The sequence below is a fragment of the Dermacentor silvarum genome, unplaced genomic scaffold, assembly GCF_013339745.2.
Source record: "Dermacentor silvarum isolate Dsil-2018 unplaced genomic scaffold, BIME_Dsil_1.4 Seq328, whole genome shotgun sequence".
NCBI classification, from domain to species: domain Eukaryota; kingdom Metazoa; phylum Arthropoda; class Arachnida; order Ixodida; family Ixodidae; genus Dermacentor; species Dermacentor silvarum.
This window is the reverse complement of record NW_023606059.1, coordinates 26,404-40,001: the sequence shown is the minus strand read 5'-3', so window position 1 is coordinate 40,001 and position 13,598 is coordinate 26,404. Positions and strand designations below refer to the sequence as shown.

Genomic DNA, 13,598 nt, shown 5'->3' with positions numbered 1-13,598 from the left:
GGGTACAGAAAGATTTTTTGAAGGCTACAGTAGAAAAGACTATTGCAATGGAAGAGTCTTCCGAATGATTCCGCTGCAACAGAACCATGGTGGTTGTGCAGACGTGCAAGTCTGTGAGCGAAAGCATGGAGGAAATAATTTACGCACAGTAGTTTCCAGTTGGTAAACATGCATGTCTTGCCTTACGCAGCCTATGAATTTTCTTTCCAAATTTAGGCAAATCTAACTATTTTGGCAGTGTCACCATGCTTGGATTCCTTTAAAACGATGTGCGGTACTGCAGATAATTCAGTGATCACTGCACTTCTACATGCATCTGCTGACATGCTTTTTGTTTGTTGAATTACTGTCATTGTCATAGTGCGCCAGATACAGTCACCTTTCTGTTCTCATTTACAGGCTTTTCAAGTGAGCTAAAATCTTGTTGATAATGTCATTAAATGTATCAAATAAGGTAAATAAGCCTTTTGTTGCCAAACACACTACCTGTGAGTTTTTGTATTTTACTTTATGTAGAAGTGATTAAATATTGTATATTCGAAGCCTGGTTTCTTTTTTTTTTCCTAATATTCATATTCAATTAGAAAATTTGACTATTCGCAAACGCATAGCCCCGAGGCACCCCCCTCCCTTCTGGATCGCGCCATTGGCTACGTATGTTTGGCACTAGTAGTGTAGCAATGCCCTCCTAGATCGACCAGCATAAGACAACGACGAAAATAAAAGCGTGCAGTTTGTGGTGTGCACATAAGCAGATTAGCGTGGCTAGCAGATCAGTTTTGGGAAACTGTCAATATGGGGCACCAGTCCTACAGCAACATGGTGAACAGGGCAGACAATGTGCTGCTTCATTGTCTGTGCTGTTCGGCCACGTTGAACATAAACCAACCAGCTCAGTTTAGAGCCTTACAGCATCATTCTTGCATGGTAGTCATTCCTTTTTTGCTTCTTTGAAACCGTCTGTGTTTTGTCGACTCTTGACAGGGACGCACCAACTTGCCGCCAGAGAGGGTTCCCTGGAATGCACTACGCATCCTCTTTGGCCAATGCATCTACGGAGGCAAGATCGACAACGACTTTGATCAGGTGAGTCGCGGCAGAAGCTTTTCGTGAGTAGGACTGGTAAATCCCTGGCACTACCAGTTGCTGGTCTCGCTTTATAATGCCAGTGAAAAGCTAATGAAATTGTTGGGCAAGGTCTGTTCCTCTTTTTGCACAACTTTCCCCTGATGTTACAGCTGTGATTGATATTCTTGCGGTATTGTGCAGAACGAAAGAATTTCTTCGATTTATGATTCTACATTTGTGCAGTAGAGCACTTTTATAGTTTTTTCTTTTTTTTTACAGATGACTCTGAAATAAATACCTGGTTTAAAAAAAATCAATTTCATGCTGTTGCATGTTTTACATTCTGGCTTTATCCATCTGTGGCTTATTATTGCAAGCTAGACAAATTTGTGGGATAGAGGAATCTACTTTCTAAAATTCTGTAGTGACAAATGTACATGCATTTTGTCCCTCATAAGATTTTTGGGATTCAAGAACCAAAATTCAGGAATCAGTATTCCAAGAACTCAGGTTAAGTGGTCTAATGTCTACCATATGTAACAGCTGCTTTTCATCTGTGTGGAATTTGAGAGGTCGCTAGCAAATTTATGGCAATACTTTGATGACACTTCGTAACTTTCAGCAGACATCGATTGCCTGCGCTCTCCTGTTTTTCATGTACGTTTACTAATTCGCCTCGCACATTTTTGCTGCAGCGTTTGCTGAACTCGTTCCTGAGCAAGCTGTTCACAGCCAAGAGCTTTGAGCCTGACTTCATGCTGATTGAGCCCAACGCTGGAGACAGCCTTGACAAGGGCATCGCCAGCCCAGAGGGAATAAGGTGTGTTGTTCTTCCCTTTATTTACTTTTTCTTCATCTATTTCCTTTAAAATTTGTGCATATAGAACAGGGTTTTCACATGTATTTCAACATGCAAGACTCCCAGCACCTGCCAAGTAGATCTGCGAAACAAGCCAGCAGTCAAAACAATTAAACATCGTACTCAAATTACATAGTGCTCGCATGGAATCGTGTACCTCTTATTCCTGTTCTTTCAGCACTAGCAATATGTTTCATAAAACAAGCACATCTTGACATGACTGAGTTCAAGTAGCTTGCTTCGTTTTGATAGTTTCTTGCATGAGAAGCCAAAGCCACAGCTTCACGTGTCATAGCGAAGCATCTCGTTGCCCCTTAGCCTCTGCTTTGATTCGCCAAATGTGTTTCTCTTGGGATAAAGCCAAGCTGGTAGGTTTCATTGGCATGTTATTTTTTCCTCCGCACTCGTAAAGCATTGCCTCCTGTTTTGCTTGCAGGCGGGACCAGTTCCTGCACTGGGTGGAGTCACTGACTGAGAGGCAGACGCCATCCTGGCTTGGACTGCCCAACAATGCAGAGAAGGTGTTGCTCACCAACAGAGGTAAAACTTGATGCCCTGTGGACCTAAGGCCAAGCTTAGTGGAGCTGAATGTTGTCATGCAAGTTTCTATCTACAGCTTGTAGTCAAGTTGGGCAGGTTACAGCTACTGTACTGTTAAGGCAGTAGTGCTTTCTGAACATTTTCGCCTCTGACATACTTTAGTATATCATCATTCTTTCACAATGTATCTTTCGTGTCTGTAGCACACTTCATTAGTCATTGCCATAATTTTATTACATGTAGGTTTTACGCACTTTACAGCTACATACTTTTAGGCCCCTTTACAGCCCCGTCACATCCTCTGCAAAACACTACATTCATCATCATAGTTACTGTAAATAAAAAAAAAATTTTAATGACATTTTATGTATCACACCAGTAAAAAGTACGAAATGCAGTGAAATTTTACCTTATTAAGGATAACATCCGGTAGGAAAAGCGATGTCAAATTGCACATGCTTATACTTATAAGTAACGTTAGAGCAGTGGAATATGTGGCCTGCACTGTATATTCACGATGTCTGTGTAAAATCAGCCATGATGCATTGTTTCACAACTGCAGCAGTTAAAGTTTTATTTTTATCAGTAATATTAACTGAATTGTATTGTACAGTGTGCATGGAGTAGTTGCTGAATGCATCTGTGTCAGCTTCATGTTTTATCATTGTTAGTGCCTTAACAGTAGAAAACATGTTGTGAAGCCCTAATTACAGTAGAATGTCTTTGATACGATCCCGTTACATACAATTTCCCGGCGCCAACATTCGCGATAAAGAACAAACGCAAACGTAAGCTTTCCTAAGCCGTGAATATGACAATGCGTGTTTCAACCGTCGTGGTTGCTCAGTGGCTATGGTGTTGGGCTGCTGAGCACGAGGCCGCGGGATCAAATCCCGGCCACGGCGGCCGCATTTCGATGGGGGCGAAATGCGAAAACACCCGTGTACTTAGATTTAGGTGCACGTTAAAGTACCCCAGGTGGTCCAAATTTCCGGAGTCCCCCACTACGGTGTGCCTCATAATCAGATCGTGGTTTTGGCATGTAAAACCCCAGAATTTAATTTTTTTGACAATGCGTGTTTTGGGGCTGCTCGAGCCCCACCAGCTCGGCTGCGCAATGCTTCACATTACATAGATGTCCAATGCAGTTGATTCTGTGAATTTGTTAGTGATTTTTGATTGAACGTTTTTATCACATTTTTTTCTAAAACGAATAAACGAGGTTCTACTGTATAGCTGTGAAATCAAATGCAAGTGAAACAAGGTCAACTCTGATGATGTAGAACAGTGACCGACAAGACGACCTCTGTCCCATTTCCTCCCACCACCCAGGGGGCGACCTGATAGCGAAGCTGCTTAAGATGCAGCTGCTGGAGGACGACGACGAGCCGGCCTACGTGGCGGCCGAGGAGGGCGAGAGGGCCGTGCCGGGCGACGGCCGACCTGCCTGGATGGCCACCCTGCAGCAGTCGGGCTCCACCTGGCTGCGGCTGCTCCCGCCCAGCCTCCAGAGCTTGCGCCGCACCAAGGACAACATCGGCGACCCACTCTACCGGTGCCTCGAGCGAGAGGTCAACGTGGGCTCCAAGCTGCTCAAGGTGCGGGGCCACGATGCTTGCTTCTGGTATCATGCACTGCGCGGACTGCATCCACTGTCTGTTTGTTGGGACAGCTTTAGAAAAAAAGGTCTTTTCAATTTGGCATCTCTTTTTGAGCAGTTCTCGAGAGTGCCATGCATGGTGCAGCGCGAGTTCATGTCGTGCAAGTGTAGTGCGGCACCTGCGCATCTCGTGGCTCTGCAGTATGAACTCGTGCCGATGGCCTTGCATGAAGTCAAACCAGAGCACAGTACAGGTGGTTCGTGCTGCACTGTCAGATCAAGGACAAAAGTGATGAACTCCTGAAAGTGCAGCCAAATCGAAGAGACCCAAGGTGTTTTGAAATCTAAAGCAGCAGAAGGGCGAGTTGGTGCAGCATAATTGAAGAAAAAATAGCCCAAAAGAAACGAGGACGAAAATAGCGCCTGTCTGTTGTACCTGTCGTCTTCTCATCCTCGTCTCTTTTGCGCTGTTTTTTCTTCAAGTGTTTTGAAATGTATGACTAGCTTGTCAGTGCTTGAATTTTGTGCAACAATAGTTCACATCCTTCTTTCTTTTTAATGTGAAAATTTGTGACTTCAGGTGTAACATTCATGGCACTTTTCACTCTTTAAAAAAAGGTTTGACTGTGTGCTGCTTTGCGTATACTATAAAAAAAAGCAGATAAATATTTGTTTTTATTGAAAAGCAATGATGTAATTACTATAAACAAGGGGTACAAAATGTGATCATAACAAGCTTCTTTAGCACAGCTTCTTTAGCACAGCTTCTTTTCCTGAGCACTGTGAAAATAGCATTGACTGTTACTTCTGTGTGAAAGCACACTTGCAAAGCTGAAGGAAGGAGGCAGTGCCTTAGACATCACCTGCAGTGGCTACAGAGATAGAATGCAAGGTCAGGGGTTCTCAAGCTGGGTTCTGCGAACGGCATCTTGGGGTTCCGCAAGCAATCTGAATGAATTCAACCCCATCCCATTTATCCCCACTCCTTTCACAATTTACTGATTTAGATAAGAAATTTTGCATTGAATTTTGGATGTAACAAAGCCATCACCCACCACATCCTCACTTCAATAGTCTGTGAGGAGCGAGACCCCAGGTCGTCGCTGTGCAACTTGCGGGCCCATGGTGGCCGCACTTTTAATTCGTGCTTGCAAGTGCCATTTGTAATACGTAAGCGCGAATCAACTTGCAAGTTCTGCAAGCTGAGAGCCACATTCGAATTTAGCGACATCTGCCTGGTCGACTCTTGTTGCCCACAGGTGACAATGTCTTATAAGCTTACCTTATCATATCCTATAAACTAAAATGTACAATACAATTTTATTTCTATCAAAAAGATGTAGGAGACTGTGGGTAAAAGCTGCCCCTAAGAGCAGCTTGACAGCTAGCCCCACATCCCCCTCAATGTGTCAATGGGGCTAGCTGTTGCAGTGTTTTTATAATACAATAATGAAATGAAATTTTTATGGCATGAAAGAAATGAAAGCACTTACTCTTTCCCTCACTTCAGTTTGAGAGTCTAGCTGCTTTGAGATGGTGAGACGGCTGGCAGCTGCTCAACTCAGCTGGCTCAGCCACTCATGCATGTTGTGGGTATTGTTGAGTGTTGTGTGCGTTGTCCTTGGCCTTGGGGACGATTTGCGCTTTCATTGGAAAACCAACCATGGGACACTTTGTAACCATCCGAATTTGCGGAGTGTCAAGGAGACGAGCTTTAATAGGACGATGTGATGGCTACGTCGGGGCATCAGGAGAAAGCCGTCGCGAGAAAGGAGAGGAGCATTACGTCACCGCCGCTTTTGTTCTGTTTGTGATTTACTGTTACGCCCACCACTGCCAGGGTAGGAATTGCCACTGATTGTAGGCCTAACATATAATTGTGATGTGATTTGACCCGACCAATGGGAGGCATAAGGAGCTGGTTCTGACACTTGCTGCCTCTTGTTCGTTTAGGTGGTGCGCTCTGACCTGGAAGACATGGTGCGCATTTGCCGGGGAGAGCGGCGCCAGACCAACTACCATAGGACCATGATCGCTGATCTTGCCAAGGGTAGGTGCACCACCTTCCAGGGGGGCGTCACTCTTTGAATGTGTTAGAAAGAGTGTGTGAATGTTTTGTGGATGAGTCATACTAGGGAGGCATAGAAGCATAGAATCGCTTCCTTTATTTTTTATTTTTAAACCTAGTGTTCTGTGTTTTCTTATTGCTGTGCTTTAATATCACTGCAATTTGTTGAATGCCCCAGCTTGATGATCGAATTGATGTCAAATCTTAGCAGTTTGGACTTGTTTGAGGAGCTGAAAGCAGGATGTTGCAATACAATTCATGGCTAAACTGCACAAGCACTGGTGAAACGTCAGTCATTTTGGCACTTTTTTTTGTGTCACTTTATCCCTGTCTTTTCTTCAGTACATTGCTGTTTAGCTATGCTTATGCGTAGTTCCATAATTTCCAGTGGTCTTAGGAGAGCGAGAAACAGGCTTGCAAACTGGAAAGCTTGCATATTTGCGCAGTGAAACAAACTCATCAATCCTGAATCTTGTGAATGCAGGCATGCTGCCATCCCACTGGAAGAAGTACACGGTGTCGCCCGGTTGCACTGTCATCCAGTGGGTGACGGACTTCTCGGACCGCATCAAGCAGCTGCAGAGGGTCTCCCAGGCCTGCACCTCGGGAGGGGCCGCCGCTCTCAAGGTCAGTGGGTCACCACAGCTTGCGCGCTGTAATGCAGGAAGGTCTTTTTGATGCTCACTTTGAACAGAGAGGCACTCGGGCCTTGCACTGCTGCAACACAGTGCTGTTTGGTGCCACGGTTTTTTGCATTCTGTTACTAAACATGTCCTTGCCGTTTTCTTTGGTATTGTTTCAGTGACAAATTCGATTGTAGTGTCAGTTGCATTAGAAAATTCGTAGATAACTCAAGGGAGCTGTGAATTGCATAAGTTCTGCAGCATTTTTTTTTTTGAAGTGATTATGCTTTATCAGAGTAGTGTAAAATTAAATTCCGCTAATCGCTATTTGACTATAGTAGTAATGGTGCTGATCGAATCAGCATGCATAGCACAATTCAGGGCAGTTGAAAGCGCTACATGTAGGAGACTCATGGACCAGAGGGACATATTGCCAAGTGATTTCCCTAAATATGGAAGAAACAACATATGCCGTCGCCTCTGCGTCATTGCATCTGCTCTATTTGCTGCGCAGTCCCTGCACGTCTGGCTGGGCGGCCTGTTCAACCCGGAGGCCTACATCACGGCCACCCGCCAGTACGTGGCCCAGGCCAATGGGTGGTCTCTGGAAGAACTCTCGCTCGAGGTGAGTCTCTGTAACAGTATTGTCTTTCTGTGTATTTCTATGCACTGTTGTTGCCAGTATTTTCCCCCATTTGCTTAACTTAAAAAAAAACTTCCCGAGAAAAATTAGGGGTGTTCAAATACTCGAATAGTACGAATTGAGTTGTGAACATTAGAATATTTTGATTCGTGAGTCGAGCATCTACTACTCGGTATATTAGAAGACCTAGCTGAGGTCGGTACCCCGACGGATGCAGCCATTGCACGTCACACGGTCTCTGTCGGTACAAGGTTCGTCCAGGACTACAGAAGCGAGCAAGACGATTGCCATAAGTATGTGGATAGAGGGAACATTGACAAAACCAGCGCCTGTGGAAAGCGTGCAAGCATGTACGGAGATCAAACCGATTAGCCACCGTAAGGCACGCAGATCGTATTGGATATGCATGTTCATGGACACAGTTCAGACTTTGAACTGCATGGGTGAATCTGGAAATCTGCAGAGCTTTCTGTCTACATGCGAGTATACAGACGAAGTTGTACGCAATCGCAGCAGTGCCAATCGCGTGAACTTGCTGTGAACCTCCTGATGTCAGGATCTTTCACAGTTAGCAAACAACACCAACATTTATAGTGAAAAAGTGTCCGACTTTTACAGTCGGCAGTGAGGTCGAGCTACATGACGTGCAGTCCGCACTTTTGTCTGTCGCGAAAATTGGCCTTAACGAGCTGACGATAGCCCACAGAATGCACCTGCAATAAAAATGGGAAAACCCCTCTGTTTTCTGAAGGGAAACCGGCAAGCAAATCTTTCTAAGCAATAGAAGGTTGCCATGAAGCGCAGCAGGGCCCACTATTAAACTGACAATATTCAGTACAGCATAACTTCACTATGTCTTCAACTTCAGAGGCAAAAAAAAAAACCTGATTGTGTTCAACATTCTGTTGAATAAAAATTTCACGGCCTACATAATGAACTCAGTTGTAATCACTGCTGGTATACTAATTTGGCGTTCTCTTTAGTACGAGTAGGCCATACTGTACGGCTCAGTTCCATAGTACTGATAGCAAAATTGTTGTTATGCAATGAGAGCGGACTCCCGAGCATCTGTGCCACCTGATTTTTTTATAAATTTTTGTATTGCTGTAACTTTGTAAGCAGTATGTAAGCTTTTATTGATATTCAGGGGCCGTATTCTGAAACGTTCCACTTCGGCTAAAATTCTTTTTCGCTTTCAGGCGCGCAATGATTGGCTGTTTTAGCAAAATTGGATGAGCTGATTGGCTGGTTGAGCCCGATGTCATTCAATTTTGCTCAACCAGCCAATCAGCGCGCGGCTGAAAGCGAAAAAAGAAATTTCGCCGAAGTGGAACGTTTCAGAATACGGCCCCGGTATTCGATTCAATATTCGGCTGTTTCCTTGATTCGATTTAAAGGGACACTAAAGGCATTAGTCGATGTGGACTCTTAATATACCATTCCAATAACCTCGCAGCGCTAGTTTTGTGCCAAGGAAATAATTTGTTTATGAGAAAATTGCTTCTGAAGGGTCGGCACACCTTTAGTGCAATTCAAATCACCTGCTCCCGAGTGGGAGTGGTGACGTTGCATACGCCATCACTGCCCTTTACTGCCGTCGGTGAGTAAAATGGTGCCTGACAGATGGCACAGCGGTTTTCTGCACAAAACACACACACGCGGTCATGGTGAAGCCGAGCCAAGGCAGAGCGTTGGATTCGCCACTGCAGCTGTCAAGGGGGGTGGACCTTTCGGGAATCCGCGACTTCGCGTGGATGTGGCATCCTCCGCTAATTGCAGTTTGTGTGAGTTTTGCAAGCCAGTAAAACTAGCGCAGCACTATGCAATGATGAAATTACTAAAACACGAAAGTGTTGGTGGCGCAGAGTGGAGAAAATGAAACCTTTCGACCACCCATGTCGCTGTCAAGGGTAACGCTGAGTTCTTTTTTTTCTAAAGCTCAAATAGAACTGGACAAGCTACATTTTCTTTCGTCTTATAATGTAATACAATGAGCTTTTTATTACAAGTGCCTTCGTCATCGGGCTAGTACTTGAGTGTCCCGGGTGAGTCTCTAATCGTGTCCTGCATTTACCTCAATTTATCATTTACTAAAGCTGTGTTCGCGATAATGTTAGCGCCTTAGATGTTCTCGAGCACTAATCTAACTTTGGCTCGACTTAATATTTGCCTAAGTGTCCCTTTAATGTTCTATTTGAAATCTACTACATATTCGATATAACACGCTCCTAAAATATAAACTTTTGGAGATGTATGCAAATCTAAGCAACTTGTACATCAAGAACGGCGAAGCTATATGAGCATGTTCTCACACCTTGCGATTCTGGTTTGCCACTGCCCATAATCTACTCAAGACTTTCCAATTTCTTCATTATGTCTAGCGAAATTCTTTCAATATAAATGCCCAGGTCTTTTCTAGCAAGTGCTTTTATAAACCATACAGAATTTTTATACATTGCCTGTGGCAGATAGCGTAATACTAGTCATTGAGCTGGATTACCGTATTTAGACAAATCTAGTGCACACCTCTTAAAAAAAAACAAGGGTCTGAAAATTGCCTGCACGCTACAACCAGATACGAAACCAAAACCACGTTTGCGGAATTGGCAACAGCCTACCGTTAGAGCTGTGAGACGCAGTGTCATCCCCATCAGGAGATGGCGACAGAGCACGTTTTCTTGAAGGTTGTTTGTGGGCTTATTGTGTGCTCAACTATGATCACTTTCGAAGATGTACTTTCATTTTCGCATCTAGGCAACAGATGCCTCAGCGTTTACGGCCACCAGTGTTTCTGGCGCTGGGCCAACCTCGCTGTACTTCAACAAGTCCAATGCACAGTCACGTAAAAGCTCGTGAAAGTAACTGTAGTATCTCTAAAAGTGATCACTAGAGAATACCGCCTTGTGTGCTTAGTATCTGTGGCCAATGAAGCGCAGATGGCGACGACGAGCCGCTTTCATTATGAAAGTGCATTTTGATTAGTTAATTGAGTACATGTTACATACAGGTGCATGTTTATTTTCTTACTACAGTTAAACCTGCTTATAACGAACCTCCATATAACGAATTCCTGGATATAACGAAGTTTTTCTATTCCCCGCCGTTACTCCATAAAAGCACATGTAGTATTTGAAACCTCTATGTAACGAAGTGACAGCGGGAGACCCCCTCGAAATAACGAATTTTCCCCGCCGACAACCTAGAGATTTCGCCCCAAATTTTGTCATATTTGCGTGAGCAGCAACAGGAAGCACCTTCTCCGCCGCGACGGAATGCGAAGCGGCGGCATCGCGCTTGGCGCGCTCGAATTCACGGCGACTGCGAGGCGAGAGCGAGCGCATGCGTGCGAGCGTACGCGAGGTGGGCCTGCATCCCTCGACCCTGCGATCTTGCCGCCGCGTGCGTGAACTTTCCGACTCCCTTCATTCAAACCTGATCCCGCCACTTGCTGCAGCTGGCCTAGCCCGCCAAGCCGGCACTCTCCTTTTCCAGTTGATGTTGCCGAAGAAAAAAAAAACTTTTTTTCAACGCGCTAGCAGCGCCACTCTTCGGTTACTGTGCAAGTCTCTGCGCTTCACTTCACTAACCTGACACTAGGTGACACTATACAACGCCATTGTGTCACTCGCTCTTCGTTTCCGATGCCTCGCGCTTGTGCGAAACGACACGCATCCACACATCCATTTCCTGGTGCGACATTCCAAGGATGAGTGCTTCGGCGAAGAAGCGCAAGATATGTTGACCTTATCTGCAGTTCACTTTGAAGATAAGCCTGCACGGGCGCACACTTTTTCCACGTCGCAGATCGCTTTCAAGATACGGCCGCCGCCGCCGAAGTAAACGCCTCCCGTTCTCGCCTCCCCCGCTGTGCCTAGCGCTGAAGCGCGCTCCCCCCCCCCCCCCCCTTCTCCCTTGCACGTGGGATTGAGTACACAGTTGTGGGTCGCTGTGCCATTTAGCTGTCGAAAAAATAACAAAAAACCGTGTAGAGTTGTCAATAATGGATTTCCATAACTTGCGTTTTTAGCTTGTAGGATACCAACTGTGACATGCCCCACCTTACCACACTAGATTCCTTCAGGGAAACCGGCTGTGAAATGAGAAAATCTGCACCGTAATCATGGTGGCATAGGTCACACATCAGATTTCAGTGCACAGTTAACAGTTCTAAATGAGAAAATGCCCTGGCAGTAATCAGTGGTGTGTATTGTTTTTTTTTTCTGCTTGTTTAATTCGAGCCACTGGATAACTCCACCAATTTCACTGGTCTCGTCAGGGTCAAATTAACGGAAGTTGACTGTATAGCTCCATGGCATGCAACATTGTGCATTCATCGTGGTGCTGTTGGTCAGACTCTTGTCATCATTGTCACCAAGATCATCGTTGCCACCAGTTAGCCAGATACCACTGTGTTGTGTTCCACTTAAAGCTTTCTTTGAAGTAGTACTCTGCAATCTTTTTTTAACTTTACGTGGAATACTATTCACTAACTCTGCCAACAGTTGGCTCTGCTCGATAACAGTTTTTTGGTAAGCACTGCCTCTTGACATTCTCGCAAATGCTCCGGCGTGCACACAGGTGCGGGTGTCTGACGTGGACGAGAAGCCCGGCCCCATGGATGAGTACAGCTTTGCCCTGGCCGGCCTGAAGCTTCAGGGTGCCAAGTGTGTCCAGAGTCGGCTGAGCCTGACCTCGACCATCTTCACAGAACTGCCCCTGACCACCATCCGTTGGGTCAAGTACCAGGAGGAAGACGCCGGACAGGCCATGGTGGGTTGTCCCATGACACGCATCATCTTGGAAAGGCAAAGTTGTTCATGAATGAGGCAGGCGTGAATCAGTTAAACTGCTAACTAGCTATAATTGCCTCAGCAGTGTAGTCCTTGCAAGAAAAGCAAGAATGGAAACAAACCAGTGTTGGCAAAAGAAATGAGAAGGGGGTGGTGGTAATCGGCATGGGAGGAACGAACTTCAGGAATAGAATATCAACTCTGCACGGAAGGGATTTCATTAGACTGCAATAGGGGCAGTAACTTGTTCTACAAACCAAGCAAAACAGTTCGGCCACTCTTTCAAAAGCGCCTTAACTGTAATTTCAACTTATTCTAGTTATGTGTGTGGCCTTTATAGTGCAATGAGGCCAGTAACTTGTACAAACCAAGCAATACAGTTTGGCCGTATCTTTCAAAAGCGTCTTAACTGTACTTTCAACCTAATCTAGTTAAGTGTGTGGCCTTTCATTCTGCTGTCATTCTATTGCACATCAGCTAAAGCAAAGCTACATTACTGCATTCTTCTAATATGTAAACTCAGCATTGCCATTTTTAGTCAGCTCTTTGTGCAGAGAGAATGAACACATGAATCTTGGGACAAGAACTGAAATGAAAAAGAGTAGATTGGCCAATGCTGCATTGATCTCAATTGTACAGCACAAAGCAATTATCCCAACAGGGCATAATGCAGCCTCCCGTGAACTTTGAAATAAGTTGTTGCTCTATCTAGAATGTTGAGAGCACACTATTGTCGCACCTCCCAGCCCGATCTGAACTTTAAGCTTGCCAAAAGCACACTTGTCTTAAATGCCCTACTTTTTTCTTGTTTCTAATAGGTGACACTGCCCGTGTATCTCAACTCCAGCCGCACAGAGCTCCTCTTCACCGTCGACCTTCCTGCGGCAGACCCCCGGGAGTCTCACAGTTTCTACGAGCGAGGCGTTGCTTTGCTCTGTTCGACCACGCTCGGCTGATGACTTTGCCGCAACCTCGACCGATTACTTTGTTGCAACCCGGACTTGACGATCGTTTATACCCTATTGGGTGCAGTGCCAGACCACACGACACCTAGCTAAACTCCGCACAGCTGCAAGGCTTGTCACAGCAATGTCGTTTACTCGCATTCTGTGATGGCTCGACCTTGTTCTGTCCTAGTTCATATCGAGGTGTGGTAGCTTTTTATATTTGGCTTTTTTTGGATTGGTGCCTCATCGAAGGCATGAGTTGAATGTGACCTCGTTTTTGGAGGTGCACTTGGCAGTCGTGGCTGCGTCCGAAGGTTGGGACTGGTCTCTCCTTGGCAGCTTGTTTTATTTTTACTATACTACTTTTGTTGCGGGTGTTGCTCGTATAATGCACCGATGTCATTGAAGAGGACTTTGTTGTCGCTTTCTGGTGAAATAAATACATTTTATCACACAGTGA

The 13,598-nt window shown here is 45.2% G+C and overlaps 1 protein-coding gene across 1 annotated transcript; it reads left to right on the top strand.

Moving 5' to 3' along the window:
- Positions 1–960: 960 nt before the first annotated feature.
- LOC119434936 (dynein heavy chain, cytoplasmic-like) lies at positions 961–13,598 on the top strand. The gene is made up of 9 exons (XM_037701941.2): positions 961–1,086; positions 1,764–1,888; positions 2,364–2,467; positions 3,800–4,065; positions 6,021–6,117; positions 6,620–6,762; positions 7,273–7,383; positions 11,980–12,171; positions 13,010–13,598. Exons 2-9 carry the CDS (start codon positions 1,824–1,826, stop codon positions 13,145–13,147), a joined length of 1,116 nt encoding a protein of 371 aa, XP_037557869.1. The 5' UTR covers positions 961–1,086; positions 1,764–1,823; the 3' UTR covers positions 13,148–13,598.